We start from the raw sequence: 20,290 nt of genomic DNA, 5'->3' as shown, positions 1-20,290 counted from the left end.
GGTACGGTATAATCTCCAACACAAAAATACGAACAAAAAATCTGATTATATGTTTCGCATATTACCAACTACAATGGCATCCACATTTCGTTGACGGTATAGTATCTGGAAAAAAGCTGGTAAAATCGCAGATGATAAAGAAAATATATTACAAGTTCACATCCTTTGTCTTTAAAAAATTATTGGTTAGTCACAATTAATTGCTTAGCCGGTTTTCATTATTGAAAACAGGCATTTCGTGAAGTATAGGCCACCTGATGATTGAGCCTATATGAGTTAGGACATTTGCGCATATATTTTTTATTTTGACTTGAACTTTAAACTGTGGTTAAATTGTACTTAACTTTGCTTATTGTTTTGTTAGTGCTAGCCAAATGTTTCCTGCGTTTTATCGCTTCTTTTATCACAGGGCTCGAACCCAGGAAGATTTGGCATCATGATGTGATGCAACACGTTTATAGTGGCGACTAGTGTGGCCTTGCGATACTACAACTCCCCTTATTTCCAATTGAAATTGACGATAACAAACAATTGTTTTGTATTAATATAATATTTACTTCGATTTGTACAATGCATAATCTCTAATTTATTATGTCAGTAGCCATCTACCAGTTCAACCAGTAAAGCACTACAACTTTGACAGCGCCGAAAACAAATGGAAAGTGAGCACCGTCGCTCCAACATTTTTTGTTCGTAACTTTATTCAATATAACTTTATTCAAATAAGATCTTTATTGTTATGTCTTAAATATTTGTCACGGTTCATTTCACACGGCGGCTCACAATCAAACATTGTTTACATTGGTAACTAGCAAAATGCATAGCGTATGCGATAGCAATTTGTTGTTGGATCTAGTAGTGGATAATCTATAAGAAATATTAAATTTATTTACAGCAACATGTCAATAATTAAAACGACAGTTATTAGTTACATAATTTGCCTGCAAAGTTGTTGGTTGTCATAAGTTTTCAATGATTGGTACCGTAAGGTATATAATAAACCATTAAATCGGTAACAGCAAGCGCCAAGCATGAGATGTGATTACTTTCGATTTTTCAGTATATTAAGTTGCTTATTCGCATATAAATGTCAGAACTGAAAAATGAATACAGATATTTCATGTCTTTTTATAAATTGTTTGTTTGTGTTAAAACATAACTATCACCAAATTCCAGTGCTTTCTGTTAGGTCCAAAGTTTGAGTTGAATTGAGTTTTAATACTATTTTTGTTATAAACCTTTACACCAACTCAAATAGTCCTAACTTTTTGAATTTTTTAAGTATAAATTTTGCATCATTAGGATTTTAGCATCTTAAAGGCACATGCTAATTTATATTTTGAGATCATAGTGAGTTTTTGCAAACATCTTGCCTTTCTTAAACAAGTGGAAGATAAACCAAACTTTTGGTGTTGAGTTGGGCAAATAACATAGGCTATAGTCTGTGATCTTGTACACAAGATCTACAGGGTTATTGAATTACGCAACAACAGTATGCATACAAAAATGTGTATTTAATACTTCTTGATTGGTCCCAAGAAAACCTTTTCAATAACCAATTTATATTGCCCTCATCACCACTCTTCAGTAAAAAAGCTCCCCAGTCAACAGTGTTCCAGGACCAAAGTCATAAGCATGATTTAATGTGACAGTTATTTCAAGATACTATTAGGTTCATCCTTTTCTATTGCTTTTTTAAATTGTTATAATCAAATTTTACAACATGATCAAATTTTACTTTTGTAATATACCCAACATGAGAAAGTTTACCAAAAGTGTAGAGGCCATTGTCTACATGTTGGGGCTATTACTGCATTTTTATCTTACTTCTATCGGGTCCCAAATAAATTCTGTAGTGGAAACCCTTGTGTCACTTGTGAAACTGTTTTTAGTTTGCTTTCCCTTTTTGCTAATTAAGATTTCTTGGATTTTTTTTGAGTTTATAGTTAGTTGTCCATGCTGCCTCAACATGCTTTAACTATATCAAACAGAAGTATATTCTTATGTTGATATGTTATTAAATTTCAAAACTGTAAACCATGTCTTCGAAGCAAGATGTGCAAAGACGAGCAATGGTGTCCAAAATGTCCAGGGAAGAGTTAGAGGATCATCATTTACGAATGTCAGAAGAAAATTCCATTTTGAAGGCACATGGTCGTAAACAAGAAGAGAAAATTAAAAAGTAAGATTGTTTTTACTTTTAAGAAATGTTTTAGTAAAATAGTTGTTTTTAGGATGGCTACTAAGCTGGTGAGATTAGTTAATGATAGAAAGAGAGAAGTGGCTCATGGATCGGGTACGTATGAATTATAGTGATGACTTATTACATGTTTAACAGTGCAGGGGAGGAACAATTAAAATTTTAAATTAGTTGGGAGCTGGCTGTGTACAAATAAATTTTAATCACAGCCTTAACCTCCAGTAAAATTACATTGTTACACCATAGTAAACTTGAATGAAACACTCACAACTTCACACAGCAGACTTAGATAAAAACTACTCTTTTTCTAAAGTTGCAATTACCGCTGTTTTTATTGACTCTGTTTTGCCATTTAGCAGCCAAACGATCATCAAGGGATGTTGAGCTAGAGGAAACCATTGAAAACCAACAAGATGTAATTAGAAAAATTAACAAAGAAAACAATCTGCTTAAGCAGAAGGTAGTCAACTAAATCCTTGAAATTATTGCAACTTACTAAATTTTTATTGAAGTTAGTGTACAGTATATTTAAACAAAATATTGTTTATTTTTTTCAGTAATTTTTTTGGCAAATTACCTAGTAAAATCATTTCAATACAACTAATATATCTATTTTGAAAAAATAATTCTCTTAAAAGTATCATTTTTGCTGCACAATTTACCTTGATTCTAAGACTTTTGTAGCTCAAATGTGAAAAGTTAACAAACAGATATTGTATATTACAAGCTTCATGTGATGCAACAACAACTACAAACAAATAAACGAAGCACACCATACAATAATATGACATCAAAAATTAATACTGGAAGATCTCCTAAACCAAGTGAAAAACATGAATCAAGCGCCCACGGAAAACACACATCCCAAGATAGATCAAGGTTTTAGGATTATTCTTGCAGCAATTACCCCTTTGATGTCTTTATGATGTACATTTTTGTTTGTAGTTTATGTTGTTTGCATCACTAAATTGCAAGTAAAATATAAAATGTAGTATTGCCCTGAATTGCCTGTTGATTACCACCTATCCAAATACGTAGTACTCTTTGGTGATTATTTATTTAAATAAGCAAGCTTATGTGACAGGCACACAAAAATGTTGCTGTTTTATTTTATATTTGTAGCACTAGAAGTATGTCACCATCAAGGTATGGACACAGTTTGTTGGAGGAATCAAGGAATGAAAACCACCATTTACGAGAACAAATAATTGCTTTGCAAAATAATGTTGCCTCAATGCAAGATGAAAATGATGCATTACATCAACAGATAAGAAAATTTCGTGAGCTTTTAGTAGATTTGAAATTGTTTTTGTTTGTTTTTCTGAAAAGTATGACAAAATTTTGTTTAATATATGTTTCTTAGATGCTGATCATGAAAATGATGTCCTAAAATTCCATGAGCATATCAACTCAACACAGAGATCAACTGTTGGTGAGAATATAGGGCTCATTAAACTACAAAGACAGATGAAAGAAAAGTCGAACAACTTTACTGAAATGGAAACTCGGTACAAGTGTTGTGATTTCGTGAATTTTTGTGTTGTTTATCACTTCCTGATGGAATATTCTATCACAGGTTTCATAAGCTTCAAACTGATTACAATCAACTCCGAAGAAGTTATGAAAAGGTCCTGGATGAAACTGAAAAGCTAAAAACACATTTACTTGATGAAGAAAGTCGTAGCATTTCCTTACAGGTATTTAATTTAAACATATTGTACTGTATAACACACTTGTAGCTGTTTGTCATTAAGTTTGCTGTATGGTTAGGTCATTTTTTCCCCAAATTACAAAAAAATATTGCAAAATAGGCAGATTTAGTAACTTAATTTACAAATCCAAACTTACTGTCTGCTAAGACATTTCAATGCAAAAATACAGGTTAAATGATTAGGAAATGGCCTCTGTCTAAAAGAATACAACCCACAACTCATAAAATATCCAACAACTTTAAGATCCAAAAAACACACTGGCAACACTGTTAGTTTGTTAAAATATTAAACAGTGAAGTAGAATAGTCAATTTGTTTTAAACACGGAAAAAAAAAATAACAAAAAGTTGTGTAAATTGTTTATTGCAAGAATCAATTGAAGCATGGAAGCAGTCATCAACAGAAGGTCGGTCAACAACAAGAACAAATAAGAGAACTAGAAAAGGAAGTAGAAATTCTTAAAGATGCAAATGAAAGACTGTTGGAAAGGTATCATTTTTTATATTACCTACTATTATTGTGGGTCCCATTTCCTGAAGAGGACAAATATTGTTTTCTCTATATTTTTTTCTGTTTTCTATCTAACTCTGATTTGTTTTAACGGTTAGGTCAAGAAAGAGTGCTTTAAACTACACAAAATAGAAATGTATGGAAAAGCCACCTTTCTGGTAACTTTTCGATAAAAAAAACACATTTGTGAAAATTTTTAGTGCCTTTGATCAAGAAAAGGAACACCAGTGGAGGCAACTTGAGAGGAAATTGCGGGTTCAGATTGCCCAACTGGAAGCAGCAGTAAAATCTGATGCTGCTGACAAGTTGGAGTTTATGGATAAAATGGACAATAAAAACAGTAAACCAATCAACTTTTGATTAACAAAATTTTGAACATGCTCTTCATAAAAATTCAACCTTGTTGCATGACAAGAAGTAGTGATATTGGGGGGCCACAATGATGCTCATACAATAACATATAAATGTAGGGAAACTTAATTTCAAGTATTTAAAGTGTTTTTTTTTCAACATGAATATGTGCAACAATCAAGTGAAGTGAGCTACATTACTTGCTTGCTTAAACTTTAGTCCTAAACAAGTTTGCTGGGTAGCCCACCCTTGCTTTAAAGTTTAAAACATATTAAGTCTGTTAGTTTGAAATTTGCTAAATGTTGTGTGTTTACTTATTGTGCATATCTAAGCTTAGGTTGTTCAGGTATCATTTCATTACAATCTTTAACAGGTTTTGTCAGTCGAATGCACTCGGACAGCCGCAAGGTTCATGAGGAAGGCGCAAGACTCAGAAAAGAAAATGAAGATTTGAGAGAAAGACTGAGACTTTACACAATGTCAGGTAACATTGAATCGCTTAATTTTTTTGATCCTCAATAGGGTAGGTTTGTAAATTCAAATAAATTATATTTTATTGCTTAGATGACATTGTTGATGTTAATGAACTAAGAGAAGCCCTTGCTAAAGTTAGACAGAAAAAGCATGCAAAAGATCATCAGAAGAGACCTGATTTCCTTGAGAATATTGATGATGAAAATAAAGGTAAAAAACAACTCCAGATTTTGTCTACTGAGAAGTATCAATAAATATACATGGAGTATAAATACTTTGCCTAGCTGGTATTTTAGGTCCCTTTAAGCTAAAGGAAATTTGAAAAAAAAGGTTATTTACGCATATATTACTTGTTGATTGGTCTGATAGTGTTCTCTTGTAACACTCTGATCAGTAAATTATGTAGATTTTTACATTAGCTTCTTTAATACTTATACAAATACTTAAGTAATGCAGGACAAAGAAGGGGTCGAATTATTGCATAAGTACCATACCTCTGACTGTATAGTATGTCCATTTGAACTGCAAAGGTTTTAATTATAGGCAACCACCTTGTAATTGTGTGAAATTGGTTAAAAATTATTGGGGACATTCAAACATCTTTGATGGTGATGTTGCTTTTCTTTTTTCTTTTATTCAGACCCTGAAAGTATGTTTATGGAATTGCAATGTCAACATGCTGAAACTATTCAGGAACTTGAGAAAACCAGGGAAATGCTGATTATGCAACACAAAATTAACAAGGATTACCAAATAGAGGTGATAAATTGCATGCACTAAATAAAAGCATTGTTTCAAATTATGAATTGAATTTCAATATTTGTTTAACTCAATGTGTGTTATTTTGTGAAAAAATCAGGTTTACGTAATAAGAGGTTTGTTTTTATTGGCCTCAACTCATAATTTAGCAAATGACATCAAAGTATGATGTTATAAAATCAAATGCAAAAACATGTTCTTGTAGTTGTGAGCTAAAAACAAACATGAAAATTCGAAAAAGGTATACAAGTTTTTACCTTTACAAATATTTCAATCAAATATATACATAAATACGTATTAAGAAATTTTTTAACAAATATGTAATATATGCATATTTATGACATTACATAACCCTAGCATTCTGTGCCAAGAACCAAGTATTACCTTCAGATGCCATGGTGTCAACTTAAGCACCATTGAAAAATTAACATGTTCTGCAGGTGGAGACTGTTTCCAGCCAGATGGAAGAAATGAAGCGGGAATATGAAATCAAACTAGACAGATTTGCCAGGCTGCTGGATGCAAGAGCAGCCAGATTAAAGGTCATATATTTTTTATGTATAGCAACTTTTTCCAAACAAAGGTTGTATGATTGATTTACAGAAGCTCGAACTGCAGCTCCATGATGTTGCATATGGAACAAAGCAATTCAAAATAAGTTCTGATTCTAAATTAGTAAGTCTTTGTACTCTTTAAAATTAAAATACATTCTTACTTTTAAAAACTTGGTTTAAACAAAAAATATAATCACTTACACACAATAAACAAAAAACATAAAGTATGGAATTCTATTTTATATTTTTGTTATACATTGCCAGCTGTATCTTTTGGATTATAAGCATGAGTAAAGTTGCATAAATGTAAAATTGTAAAACATGTTGAAAATATGTTGAATATTTGTAGGGAACTGAGGAAGATGAACTAGATGAAACAATTCATCTGGAGCGTGGTGAAAATCTATTTGAAATTTATATTGCAAAGTTGAGTTTAAGCAAGGAGGCCCTGATTGATCTTGATGACAGAGAGCCATCATTATTTGTGACATATGCATTTTATGACTATGAACTTGTCAGTACACCTATTTTAAAGAGTTCAAGGTAGTGAATATGAAACAAGTGGTATTTGCTGTTTTTGTGAACTTTTAAACAGTTTCTTTTTTCATGTTTAGTCCTCTGTTTGCATTCACTGCACAGTTTATTGTAAAAGTGGATGACCTGTTTCTTCACCATTTACAAAAGGTTGGTTGATAGGGTCAAACAGTATGCATCAAACCCTGACCTACAGCCAACAAAGTTTGTTGTGTTTGTCAAACACTTCTGTATGTAGTCATTAAATGACATTTTACAAAACTGATTGAGCTTCATTCTACTGTCAGTTGTGGCCCACCATAGCTTGATGTACTGTGTACAAAAACCTTGGCATTTTTTTCTGTCCTGTTAAAAGTATGTTTTTTCTTGTTAATGCCCTCTAAGTATAGCAACCATGTTCAATCACCAAAAAAATTGCACTAAAGTTATGTTGGTAATTTGTGTTGCATTTTCAAAGCATGTTTTCAAACTTAGTTAAGATTGGTAAAAATTAGTACAAACGTTTACTTCAAATCTCCTTCACAATAACCATTATAATATTGACAGGAATACACAATTTTCGAAGTTCATCAAGCACTTGGTGTTGAACACAACACTGTAGCTGCATGCAAAATACGTTTCAACGAATTGCTTGGAAAGCCACAAGGAAAATTGCATGGTTCAGTGGCAGTGACTGGTTAGTCATGAAATATAATTCAAACATGGAATGTAATTTAAACAAGACAAGAACTGTTAACTTGATTGTTTAATGCTGTACAGGTTTCAATGGTAGTAATTATGGAAGTTTGGATTACTGGGTGAGACTTCGTGTTCCAATGGACCAAGCCATCAGATTGTATAAGGTATGTGAAAATGTAATGTAGGTAGTTACAAATGTTGGAACTTGTGCAAACTGTCCAGTCAGTTTTATGGCAGGTTACCATCTTTCTCTTTTGAAGGTAAAATTATATGATGAATACAAGATTAGGAAAACATAATAAAAACCTTAATATTGATGCTTGACTTTTCATAAAAAAACGTTTTTGACAATAATAACAACGCTTGTTGAAACAAAAAAAAACTTGTACTAGAAAATTGACGTGTCCCTTAGCCTTTAAAAACTGTTGATTGTGTCAAAAAATTCAAGCACTTTAGGCACTTTAGCAATCATTCTTACGACTGCAAAATGCATTGTATGCAATTATTTTCAACTATGTTTTATAGACACACTTAGTCAATGCCTTATGTTTCTGAGCACTAAAATCATATTCTGTACATTTTAGGAACGTACAAAGGCACTGGGCTATTTATCTGCAAATACCACCACGACACAAAAAACCTTGGATAGCTTAGACTCTGAAAAAGAAATTTCTACCTCATCAGATAATACAAATCAACTCTTTATACAAGTGATAAGTTGCAACCATGTGCAAAGCCGAAGAAGTGGTATGTTAACTGAATATAGTTGGTCTTCATTTGACTGTTTTTATCTTTATCAAGTTTTTTCCTTAATCAGGCAACTTTTCAATCACTCGTAACTTTTACAAACAATAAAATCGGCAGCATTTCTTAAAACAGGTTTAAAATGTAGTATACCTGCTCATTAGTAACAGTAAATATGTCAGTGGTTCTCAACCTTTCGTGGACCAGGACCCCCTAAAAGTAACTTTTTGGCCTCGTGGCCCCCTTCAAGTAAAGCTGTAGGACCTGTGGCCCCCTTAAAAAATGTAAATGGCAATCTCGTGTTGGAATTCGGTACTAATTTCGGCTTTAAACAGGTCGAATAGAGTAAACAAGAACCCGTAATAGTGATAAACCTTAATTTAGACAAATAGTATGTGAAATAATCGATTGAATTAGGGAATAAAGTTAAAAAGAAAATGGCTTTTAGTGGGTGTTTCTGGTGAATCTACACCCGTAGCCCCCCTGGACACAGCTTGTGGCCCCCCTGGGGGGCCATGGGCCCTGGTTGGGAACCACTGCTCTATAGTCTAAACTAATATTAGTTTTACATGTTTTCAGGAATCCAGCCGAGCATTTATTGTGTTTACAAGTTTTTTGATTTTGCTGATCATGACACTCCAATCATTCCAAACTCAAACAATCCTCACTTTGATGATCGACAAGCTTATCCCCTGCTTGTGAATGCTCATCTTGATGCTTACCTGAAATCAGAGGTATAACTGTGTTTTAGGCAATTTAATCTTTAGAAAACCATAAAGCAAGCAAGTCTAGCTAATCTGTTTTAAACACTCCATTATTGCCATTCATTGCAACCTTCCTTTCACGTTTTGTACAGGGTTGCCATACTGTCCCCATTTCCAAGAAATGTCCTTGTTTTTGACTTGAGTCCTTATTTTGTCATATTTTTAACAATTACAAGTCAAACCCCTGCTACAAGTAAACCTAGACCTGAGCTGTTATGAGATGCATGAGGTACGCCAAATTTCTGCCACCGCAACGTGTCCAATCTTGGTAACGTTGATGTTAAGTGGATGTGACATCGGACATCCGAAGGTCGCGGGTTCGAATCCCGGGTGCGGTTAAAACCATTTTTTAAATTAAATAAATAATCAACATTTTAGCGCAATTGTGCAGCTCCGATTATGCCCGGCGAAATAAACTCAACTCAACACAGCAAAGGGAATAAAAATTCGACTTTCAAACCGACTTGTTTGAACTGATCGATATGACAGTGATATTTTCATTGCCGTAGCATACTTAATCTTTGGGTCGTGGGCAGACATGGGGCAATTCGTATTCGAATGCATTCGAATACAGGTTTTGCCACCTTCGTGCTGTATTCGAATGATTTTGGCTTTCGTTCGATAGTGCATGAATACAATTCGAATAGTTGATGTTATCTTTTGAACCAACAATTCATGAATACAAAAGCTTAAGTAAATTTATTCAAATACAATTCGAATTGTTCTAGGTTTTTGCCAACCTAAGAATTTGCAAATTCGAATACACGATATTTTTTACGAATACAATTCGAATTGTTGTCGGCCTTTGGCAACGTAACAATTCGTAAAATCGAATACATGACTACATTTGTACGAATACAATTCGAATTGTTGTCAGACTGTGGCTACGTAACAATTCGCAAAATCGAATACATGACTACATTTTTACGAATACAATTCGAATTGTTGTCAACCTTTGGCAACGTAAGATACGTAAAATCGATTACATGACTACATTTTTACGAATACAATTCGAATTGTCGATTACCTCCAGACTAGGAGTAGTCGAGATTCGAGAATATTTTGCTATATATTGTTGCCAAATAGATTCGAATACAATTCAAATTGGCAGTGAATGTGACCTGATTTGACAAGTTTTTGATTATGTTACGAAACAATGACACATAGAAGTTTAACTGTGACGTTACATAAATGGAATTGTGTTACAAAGCTTGCAACATTGGGTTGTTCTCAGCACATGACAGGTTTAGCGTGTTCATGAAGCAAACATCTCATGTAAATTTGGTTAAATTTATATTACGGAGACTTGTCAAGCTGAGGTGGCAAACAAAGCTCGTTGGTTTACATTTTCACCAATAAATTTGCAATTCATAAACCCATGTTACATTTTGATCGAATACCTTTTAAGTTTCGGGGCGCTTTTATTTCTTTTATTTTCCGCAACTGCAAATATCCGAATCGGTGCATTCGAATGCTATTCAATTGCTTCTTACTACAACTGAACAATTCGTGAATACAAATAACTAGAACTATTAATTTGAATACAATTCGAATTGCTACTTCTCAAAAAGTACGAAGTATTCATGAATACGAATACACGCTTGGGGTTATTCGAATAGTATTCGAATTAGACGTTGTTGTTTTTTGGTGAACTATTCATGAATACTAATACTTGACACGTTTTATTCGAATACAATTCGAATTGCTGCCACCTTAATATTACAAAACAATTCGTGAATGCGAATACTTGACTCGCATTATTCGAATACAATTCGAATTGTCGAACTTAAAAAAGTGCTTAGAATTCATGAATACGAATACATGCCTTGGTTTATTCGAATAGTATTCGAATTACTTGTCGTTGTAGTTTGGTCAACAATTCATGAATACAAATACTTGACTCGTTTTATTCGAATACCATTCGAATTGCTGTCACTCAAAAATTACCAAAGTATTCATGAATTCGAATACAGTCATGCAGGTATTCGTAAAGTATTCGAATACAGGACGCGTGTATTCGACTCCATGTCTGGTCGTGGGTTCAATTCCCAACAGCGGAACTTGTCCACTAAATTTTTGGCAACCGGGGGAATTTCATAAAAAATGTAAAAAAAATTATTTTGGAAATGTTACAGAATATTTTTGTTTATACATTAGGAATGTCCGTTATAATTTGGATCCGGTTCACATTTAGAACCAGTTGTAAAAGATTCCAAAATGGACATCCCTAATTATAAGGCCTATTTAAAATTGCTTTAATTTTTTATGTTATATTTATTTTTCGTCTCATGGGGAGGAATGAATAGTTCGAAAATGGGCAAAGGGAGGAATGTTACAAAAAAGGTTGGGAACCACTGGTTTAATAGTACTACTGTTTTTATTTTAGAAACTACTGATATATGTGTTTGATGACACTGACCCTGATGTCTCATCTTATCTAGGCAAAGCTGTTATTGATTTGATTCCCCTTGCCCACAACAAGCTTATCAAAGCTCCTTTTCAACTTACAAGGGTAGATATCATGTTTTTGGCGTCAACTGTTATCCTTAGTACCAACACAGAACAGTACAACTTATCCCTGCTTCCAGAGTAATGGTGATGAAAATGGGACAATTGAAGTCGCATTGAGATGGCAGTTGGAGTATAGGTCACCTGCTGGTTTGATCACAACACAAACAAGCACAGAGGAAGAAGAAGAAATAAAAGAAACTGAGCATCTTATAAAACGACCCCCTGTTACTCCACAAAAGAGGTTTGCTTGAACTCAAACACTTTACCTAAATTTATGTATTAATGTGGTGTTGACATAATGTTTGAAAAACAATGCTTTTTTATTTTTTAGAACAATGGTTAGGAGTGCAACAAAACCTTTCACAGCATCAACACCAAAACCATCCAAGTTAAGTGCTGATGACACAACTCCTGTTCAACCGGTATGCGATTTTATTATTTTCAAGATACAATTGATGATATGTTTTAAATAAAATGTTTAAAGCCAGTTTTTATGCATTCAAATGTCTACAGAGAGAAAAATCAACCACATTTTCATTACAAGTAAACATAGTGAAATCCAAACAAACAGTTATGTACAAAAAATTAACTTACCCTTATTTATGATACAGTGATGACACAATTTTCAATGCATACTTTTGTTAAATCCCATCAAGTGCCCCTTTAATTCAAGGCAAAACTATGTTTTGACTTATTCAAGGCAAGTAAATTGTGTAAAAGTAATACGGTACGCTGATCATGCCATTTTCAAGGAGTGTTCGGGCATGATGTTGACAATCTGAAAAACCCACTCTAAATTTTGTTTTAACTTCCTATGTTGCCAGACCAAGCGAGTGTCAATCATTGAACCTGAGAAGGAAAAACCAACACCTGTGGCAAGAAAGGTAAGCACATTAGTATGAATTTATGTTAGAAATTGTGTTGAAAATTATTTTGCAACATTGGTATTAGACTACCTTGACAACACCAAAGAAGAGTATTGAGGAACAGAAGGATGAGGCAACATTGGATGAAGAAAGTGAAGACTCTGTTATTTCAGCGATTCAACAAGTGAAAACAATGGAAGAGGCTACTGTTGATGAAGTTCCAACCGATGAAAATGAAGATACTTCTAAAAGTCCAGTGCCTGATAGGTAAAATATGGTGTGTTGTTTGAGGAATAATGATGCAGTAGAATGTTATTAGGAGACATAAGGTATTAAAAAAGTAAACATTTGGGACATGCCAAAACTGTGCAGGTTGCATTTTACTGCACAAATATCCACTCTTGTTTTGGTTTTTGAATGCTGTATCCTTCTTTACATTTTCAAACTTAAACATGACAGCTAAAACCTTATCAAATCCTTTATTATTGGCACTCATACACATTGCTTAATACTAGTAATTCTAGGCATGAAAAAAAAAAAAAAAAAATTATGTGAGTTTGAATTCAATCTGACTGGGACCATTTTCATTTAACAAAAAAAAATGTTATTTTTCATCACAGAATTAACATTTTAGTTTAAATATTATTGTAAGATATAAAAATAATCTTATTTTTGTTAAAAAGTAAAAATGTTTGATTTTGTTGTAGCGAAAAGCCAGCTGAAGAAGATATTGAAGAAATTGAGGAGTTATTAAAATCTGAAGAAGAAAAAGATGAAGAAGAATCGTTTACATCTGAGTTGGAAGGTGACACAGAAAAGAGAACATATGATGATTTGGAAAAGGTAGCAACTGAACAAGAAAATACAGGTAAATACAGAATTGGAAAAAAATAATAATGGCATACTAACAAAGGAAGGTAAAATATCATTAGTGAACTACATTTGCACAAAGCATGTGTTATGTTTTTAAAATATATAACCATGGGACAGCCAAATTTACTTTTTGTGTTGCCAGAAATGGAAGAAGGTGAAAAAAGTGATGAAGAAGTAACAGAAGAGATTGAAGAAATACCAGATGATTATGAAGAAGATGAATTTGAAGATGCAAACAAATCAGACACTGTGGATGATGTTTCAGAAAATGAACAAGTAACAAATAAGCAGGAAGAGGAAGAACAACAAGAAGAGGAAGTGGTAAATATATCTCGAAGATTCTATTTGTGGATATGTTTCTTACAAAGAAAAACCTCAACATGACTTTATTAAATCTAAAATAAAATATAGACCCATTCACAAAGATCAAGCAAATCTAAAAAAACTTCCACACCCAAGCGAACACAATAATATTTCAATAAAGAGAAGAAAAATTACTTGGGTTTAACAAACATTTATTCCTATATTGTTGTTACAGTGCAGAGATCACAATCTCATTTCTACATGCAAAAGTAATTTGTATTAAACTGAAGTTTAAAGTTAGTATTCAAAATAGATTTTGCGGTCAAGAAACAATTTGGGTTCTGGAGAAATTGTTGTTCACTGAATTATTTCTGTGCAGAGCTAGGACTGCTAAAAGCAATTTTAATTTTTGTTACTGATACGATCAAAGTTGGTGCTGTTTTTCGAAACCAAACAGTCTGGCTATAGTCACAAATTTATTGGTCAGCTCAATGTAAGCATACTTGGTTCAACTAAAGAGACTCGGCTTGTGTTGTGTAAAGGTGCAACCCACACTATATCCTTTTGTATTTGTCCTGTAGGTAATGGAGGTTGCACACCTCTGCTTTATCAGCATGACACGATGTTTGAATAATAATATGACTGAGTTACATGCTTCTAAAATTGTGACTCTGTTTGTAGTTGCCCTCTATTTCTGTTTAAATATGTTTGATTGTACCAATTTTGTTTGTCAGGATTCAGCAAGTATTACTGTCTCTGTAAAACATTTGACACTTAACACCAACACAAGTATTTGGGATGATGTCGAGCAAGTATTTGTTGAATATGATTTCCTGGGCTCGGTGAAGGAAATGGAAGACTCTGTTGCTATACCAACTTCTAAAGATGAAAAAATTTTGATTAACTTTGATTCGGGTCTGTATGTCATGTATAAAGATGTTTGTTTGTTTGTTTTTCATGTTGTTCCAAAATCGGTTATATTTATCAGTGACAAATGTGGACAAAGAAAATAACAAAGAGCAGAGGGGTGCTTTATCTGACATGCTCAAAACTGGTCAGAGTTCTTTCAAATTTACTGTTGTGTCTGATCCCATTAATGATGATGGTACACAAGAATGTGAAGAAATTGGTAACTTGACTTTTGCAAAAGCTAAAACTCAGTTTTTTAAATATTTTCAAATCTGTATTTTAGGAGCGGCTTCTGTTGATATTGCGTCCATTTTGCAAAACAATCGGAATCTAAGTGATTATGAAATACCCGTTGAAAGTTTAAAGAATCCACCAGAAATAATTGGCAATCTGAATGTCGATGTCAAAGCATTGCATGTGCTCAAAGCAATTCAACGTGAATTGAAAGCACGATTAGAGGAACACGACTCTTGATACCAATCTACTAAACCAAGCGGAAGCTGTTTTCTTTATTATAACTTTTAGCATGGCGGTACATTAGTTGTGGCGTAATGTGCAAAACCTGCAACATTTAGTTTTATCATTGTATATAGTGTATTTTTTTAAAGAAATATTTTTTTATTAAATATCAGGTTTTTATTCCCGTCTGTTGCTAGGCAGTCTGTGTCACCAGTGTGGTGCAATACGAGTATGTGAACAAGTCCGATACACTTATGTAAATATTTGTACATATATCGGTGGAGTCGGTACATGCCAACACAACAAAGAATGTAATACATACACATCTTTTTCTGCTACCAAACGCCATATTTCTGTTTCGGGCTTTCAATGCGACTGGGTGAAGATGCGCTGATGTGTCACGAACACTTTTGCATTGGCGCGTGCCATTTGCGTAAAAGCGTGTCTTGTGGCAAAGGCAAATGAAAAACGTTTACAGCTTTTCTATGACGAGTCAAAATCCTAAAAGGCGAAAAGATTTGCGATTGAGCCATTTAATTTGCGTAACGTTCTACACCAGCGGTTCCCAAACTGGGGTCCGCGGTCCTTTAGGGGTCCGTGAGGCAATTTTGTTTGGACCGCGAAGCGGGTAAAGTAATTCGATAATCTTATTTAGCGTCAGTTTGTGCCACTGAATAAGTTTAAATCAAGAGAATTGAGAAATCGACTGTCTCCATTGCTAAACAATAGCCTTTATTGAACGACAACTATCAAAAATGCAATTGTTCGCGCACAATCGTACTGCTTTTTATCTTGTCTGTAATGTCACAAGCTGTCTTTAGAGTTTAGATTTAGATCATTATTATGCGCAATTTTGCATAACTAGCGAAAATCCTGCAATCAACTTTTGTTTTTCTGAAATACACATTCCAGCTTAGGACCGCGAGCCCTCGAAATAATGGCCGTTTTGACAAAATAATGAAAAAGTTTGGGAACCACTGTTCTACACCAGTGTTTCCCAACCTATATGGGTCGCGACCCAAATTTCGGTCGCCTGTTTTTGTGACAAGAACATCTACTATTTGACTTCATTTTGTAGCGTTATTATTTTATTTCCCAAGACTTTGAATTGTTGCCTAATAATAATTTTGTGACAACATAATGGGTAATTCTGTTTGTGACGTCATAAAGTATGTGTTAGCTTACTGTTGAGCGTTGTCTGGCTGATAATGCTTTGAACCAGCTCTCAAGTTCGGGCTAAATGGGAATGTTTGGTCGATAAAACGATTATTATTTGTTTGATAATTTAAGTTTCAAAACTGGCGTAGTAATTTTTTAAAAACTTTCCTGATTTTCAGACAAAATACAACCAAAATAGTAAGAATGTATGTCCATGGGTCGCGAGAGACCACAAAACAGAATTTTGGGAAGTATTTGGGTTGCGTCAATAAAAGGTTGGGAACCACTGTTCTACACTATCCGTGGTTTATGAAATCGGATTTATTATTACCTTATTTTGTCTGTATGGACTTATTCAAATACAATCAAACGATTAGAACCGATAACTATACAAACAAACACAGTAACACTTTCCCCATGAATAACGGGCGACACCAAATAAACAACGTGTGAAAATCTCAATCCCAAAAACTAAATACAGAAATCACAATCGTGGCAATTTGTGTTTCTGATGAGATCAATTTTGGTGCTGTTTTTCTGAAATTAAACAAATCTGGTTAGATCCTAATCACCAAACAAATATTGTTAATTACCAATTACGGCTTTTCTTATACGATTGTCAACAAACATTTGAACGACACACTGACAAAGAATTGTATTAAGTTATTCTTGAACTCGGTCACTAAAAATGAAAACAACGACGAGATGCGGCTTGATACAAAAACGAAATACATTTGGAAAGTCTTCCACCAGTACATATCTTGTAAGTAGCAAAAACACCAAGTATGCAACAAAGTGTCCCAACCACCATTGTTTCCCGATGCAACTGCTTCAAGATCTTATTGTCCTTCAACAGTGTTTTATATACTGTTGCACCCTGGTTCTTTGTTGGAAAAGGCAAATCAGGGACTGGTTTTCCTAGGAATTGACATAACGGCTCCCAACCGTCTTTGACTTGGTAGACCAGTAACTTGTCTTTCGGAGCGTTCTGTTTTGAAATCCATATTAAAATGCTAAATATTTTGATATGTTACATTAGTTGTGCGTTAGATGCAAGAAAATTTATGTAAAAGGGCTTGTTGTTATGACTACTGTTGCCAAATATTTTCATCCCATTTGTAATTAGGTCTAACGAATTTTCACCTTCGAACTCAATTTTCACGCTTGACTATAATACCCAAATTTTTAACTTGGATTATACCTGCATAACATTCAGGTTATGCTGACGGTAACGCGACCTCATCAAGAGTTCATTGAGGTGAGGAGCGGACCAAACGTATGGAAGACTGAAGCCAAATAATGCGATACCTATAAAAATAATGGGCTTTTATAAAGTTTCGTACTGATGAAGTTTTACCGGGACATTTGTGGTTGATTTTAAAACTCACAATGCCGATCGAAGTAACGATGCAAAGATCTTCCATGAGGAGAAAAAGTCCAAATTAGTCTGAATGCAATGCCTGTTTTGAGATGATGCATTTGACCGCACCAACTTTTGATCCAGGCGTCTTCGTCCCTTACAGTAAGTATGATCTGAGACAAAGGTCATTTTAACCAGTTTATTGGTAAGAAGTACTGTATTCGTCTGCTTTGACAATTAAGTTAACGAATAAAAATTGCGTACAATTCAAAATGTTACTAACCAAAGAGTCCGGAAACATTTTGTGAATTTCCTCCCAGAAGTAGAAGACCGGAGTATCAGTAATTGCATCCACGTCTTCGTACATTTCACGAAAATCGTTGATATTCCCGTTGCCGGTAAGAATGTTCTCCCACTGCTTACCGTGGTACCAGAAGTGCTCCATGTAATCGTAAACATCGTATCCTAAGATTGTCAGTGCCTTGGCGATGCTTTTTGTACCAGTTTTAGGGTAACCAGCCAAAATGACTTTCATTTTTACTCTGATGTTTCGGTAGTCAAAACAATCAACTAATTTGACTTTAAAGTTATGTGTTGCAAAAGCAAGACAAATACAAACTTAGCTACGCGACAATGTCAAAACAACTCGAATCTGTGTCAACGGCATGGTAGTTAAAGTAGGCTTTAATTAGCATAATTTGAAAACAATCTATTGTGACAATTCGCCAGTGTTTCATACCGGAACGGAACGAAACCAAATAACGTTATTCGTTCTGAGCAAATTATTTATTTCGTTATTTCGTTCTGGAACGATATTTTCATTTCGTTCCGGTCTGACAGAAATAAATTTATAACGGTATTTTTCGGTATTTCGGTCTTAACAAAAGGACATTTCTTTGTGGTCTTTATAATTATTCAGCGAAAAAAGAAAGAAAGTTGCAACACATAAGAATTATTGTCGGTAGTTGTTACGTCACACAGCGTTTGTCAATAATGGTCAAACGGATGTAAATTGTAGGAGCTTCAATTTTTATTATAGTTTACCGGCGCGAAATTTTCAGCAATTGTTTCACGTCAAATGTCCAGAACGAAATACCTGAATTAAAAATAACGGTATTTCGTTCCGTTACGGTATTTTGAATATTTTTTATTTCGGTATTTCGTTCCGGTATTTGAGCCAAAAATTATTTATTTATTTCCGGTATAACGTTCCGTTCCGTTCCGGTATGAAACACTGCAATTCGCTTTTGTAATAAACTTTAGCAATCATCCAATATGTGCCAAACAATCCTTTATTAACCTATTAAAACTAAAAGCCCTGAACTTGTTGGAAGATAATTATGGCCAGTGCAGGTGTAATTGTCTGCTTCCTGTGGTTTCGCAAAATATTTCTGTGTTGATGTACTGCACTCAATTAACTTTGTGTTGGCTTAACAGTTTAACTATATACACACTAAAATATTTCCTTTGCAGCATCTATTTGACTATAACATGTATTATTTTAACACATATGCTGTCTAGTATTTAAACCAGTGGTTCCCAACCAGGGGCCACGAGCTATCTTCCGGGGGGCCACGGGTGTAGATTTACAAGAAACACCCACTAAAAGTCATTTTCACTTTAACTTTATTCCTGAATTTAATCGACTATTTCACATACTATTTGTTTATAGTGAGGTTTATGACGCTCATTTACTCTATTAGACCTGTTTAAGGCCAAAATTAATACTGCATTCCAACGCAAGATTGCTTTCTACATTTCAAGGGGGCCACAGGTCCTACATGGTAACTTGAAGGGGGCCACGAGGCCAAAAAGTTACTTTAAGGGGGCCATGGTCCACGAAAGGTTGGGAACCACTGATTTAAACCAACATCTGTGGCTGGCGATGTCATTTTTCCACTGTCAACTTTTTGGCAAAACAGTTAAAAGCCATAAAATGATCTGAAAGTTTACGAAATTACTGTCCAATATTACAAGAACACGTACATGTGTTCTCCGATCGTGCTATCAACTGAGTGGAACGATTTGATGCTTGCGGCTGTATTAAATACGCGAGCAGATGCTGTAGTACAAAAAACGAACAAAAGTCAACAAAGCGATGTGATTACGCATAGTGGCTTATTTGTTTGCTGATTTGCTTTTCGCTAGTCCCACTTCAGCTACAGATGTCCAGTGCCACGAGTAAAGATTTGCGAAGTTTGTTTTGCTCAGTAATAGACTTATTGCACAACAACGCGTGTTTACGAAGGCGAACCGGGGTCGGAAAAAAACTTGCCGAATAAGAAAGAAATGTCTGCAACTTATGTGTGTTCAACAATTTTAATTATGCAGTGTCGGTTAAGTTTTTTTGTGCCTTAAGTCTTAAACTATTTCAAGACCGCATTGTTTGTTCATTTTGTGTCAAAAAATGTCACAATTAAATCAGTTTGGTCACAACCAGGTTCCATTTTCAAATTGTGTCCGAATCCACGACTCTTCGCGACAAATACCAATTAGGTTTATTAGGTTTGCTTGTCCGAATGTTTGTTGCTCGGAGTGTCTATTCTACAGAGACCCCGAAACGCTCAATCAC

At 34.2% G+C, this 20,290-nt stretch overlaps 2 protein-coding genes across 3 annotated transcripts; one reads left to right on the top strand and one right to left on the bottom strand.

Annotated features, from left to right (window-relative positions):
• The first annotated feature begins 1,946 nt into the window (after nt 1-1,946).
• Nucleotides 1,947-15,380, top strand: LOC145225394 (protein fantom-like). 2 transcript variants are annotated; one of them, XM_080092088.1, is made up of 30 exons: nt 1,947-2,182; nt 2,235-2,296; nt 2,560-2,660; nt 2,928-3,079; nt 3,323-3,480; nt 3,564-3,708; nt 3,777-3,897; nt 4,282-4,400; nt 4,622-4,761; nt 5,146-5,256; nt 5,337-5,456; nt 5,887-6,005; nt 6,446-6,547; nt 6,609-6,680; nt 6,909-7,102; nt 7,174-7,243; nt 7,640-7,769; nt 7,853-7,935; nt 8,356-8,518; nt 9,095-9,249; nt 11,666-11,791; nt 11,868-12,031; nt 12,122-12,212; nt 12,615-12,674; nt 12,742-12,923; nt 13,364-13,524; nt 13,672-13,850; nt 14,567-14,747; nt 14,821-14,961; nt 15,025-15,380. In XM_080092088.1, exons 1-30 carry the CDS (start codon nt 2,040-2,042, stop codon nt 15,213-15,215), a joined length of 3,936 nt encoding a protein of 1,311 aa, XP_079948214.1. In that variant the 5' UTR covers nt 1,947-2,039; the 3' UTR covers nt 15,216-15,380. The 2 variants fall into 2 exon arrangements, with proteins under 2 accessions (XP_079948214.1, XP_079948204.1); XM_080092078.1 differs by having other exon boundaries at nt 2,557-2,660.
• A 1,621-nt stretch (nt 15,381-17,001) lies between these two features.
• On the bottom strand, nt 17,002-18,337 carry LOC145225408 (uncharacterized). The gene is made up of 4 exons (XM_080092098.1): nt 18,002-18,337; nt 17,747-17,891; nt 17,560-17,666; nt 17,002-17,346 (listed from the first exon to the last, which is right to left on the bottom strand). Exons 1-4 carry the CDS (start codon nt 18,251-18,253, stop codon nt 17,041-17,043), a joined length of 810 nt encoding a protein of 269 aa, XP_079948224.1. The 5' UTR covers nt 18,254-18,337; the 3' UTR covers nt 17,002-17,040.
• Nucleotides 18,338-20,290: the final 1,953 nt, after the last annotated feature.

This window comes from Phallusia mammillata, chromosome 1 (genome assembly GCF_965637545.1).
Source record: "Phallusia mammillata chromosome 1, kaPhaMamm4.hap1.1, whole genome shotgun sequence".
Lineage (NCBI taxonomy): Eukaryota > Metazoa > Chordata > Ascidiacea > Phlebobranchia > Ascidiidae > Phallusia > Phallusia mammillata.
The sequence above is the reverse complement of the archived record's forward strand: the minus strand, read 5'-3'. Positions and strand labels throughout refer to the sequence as shown.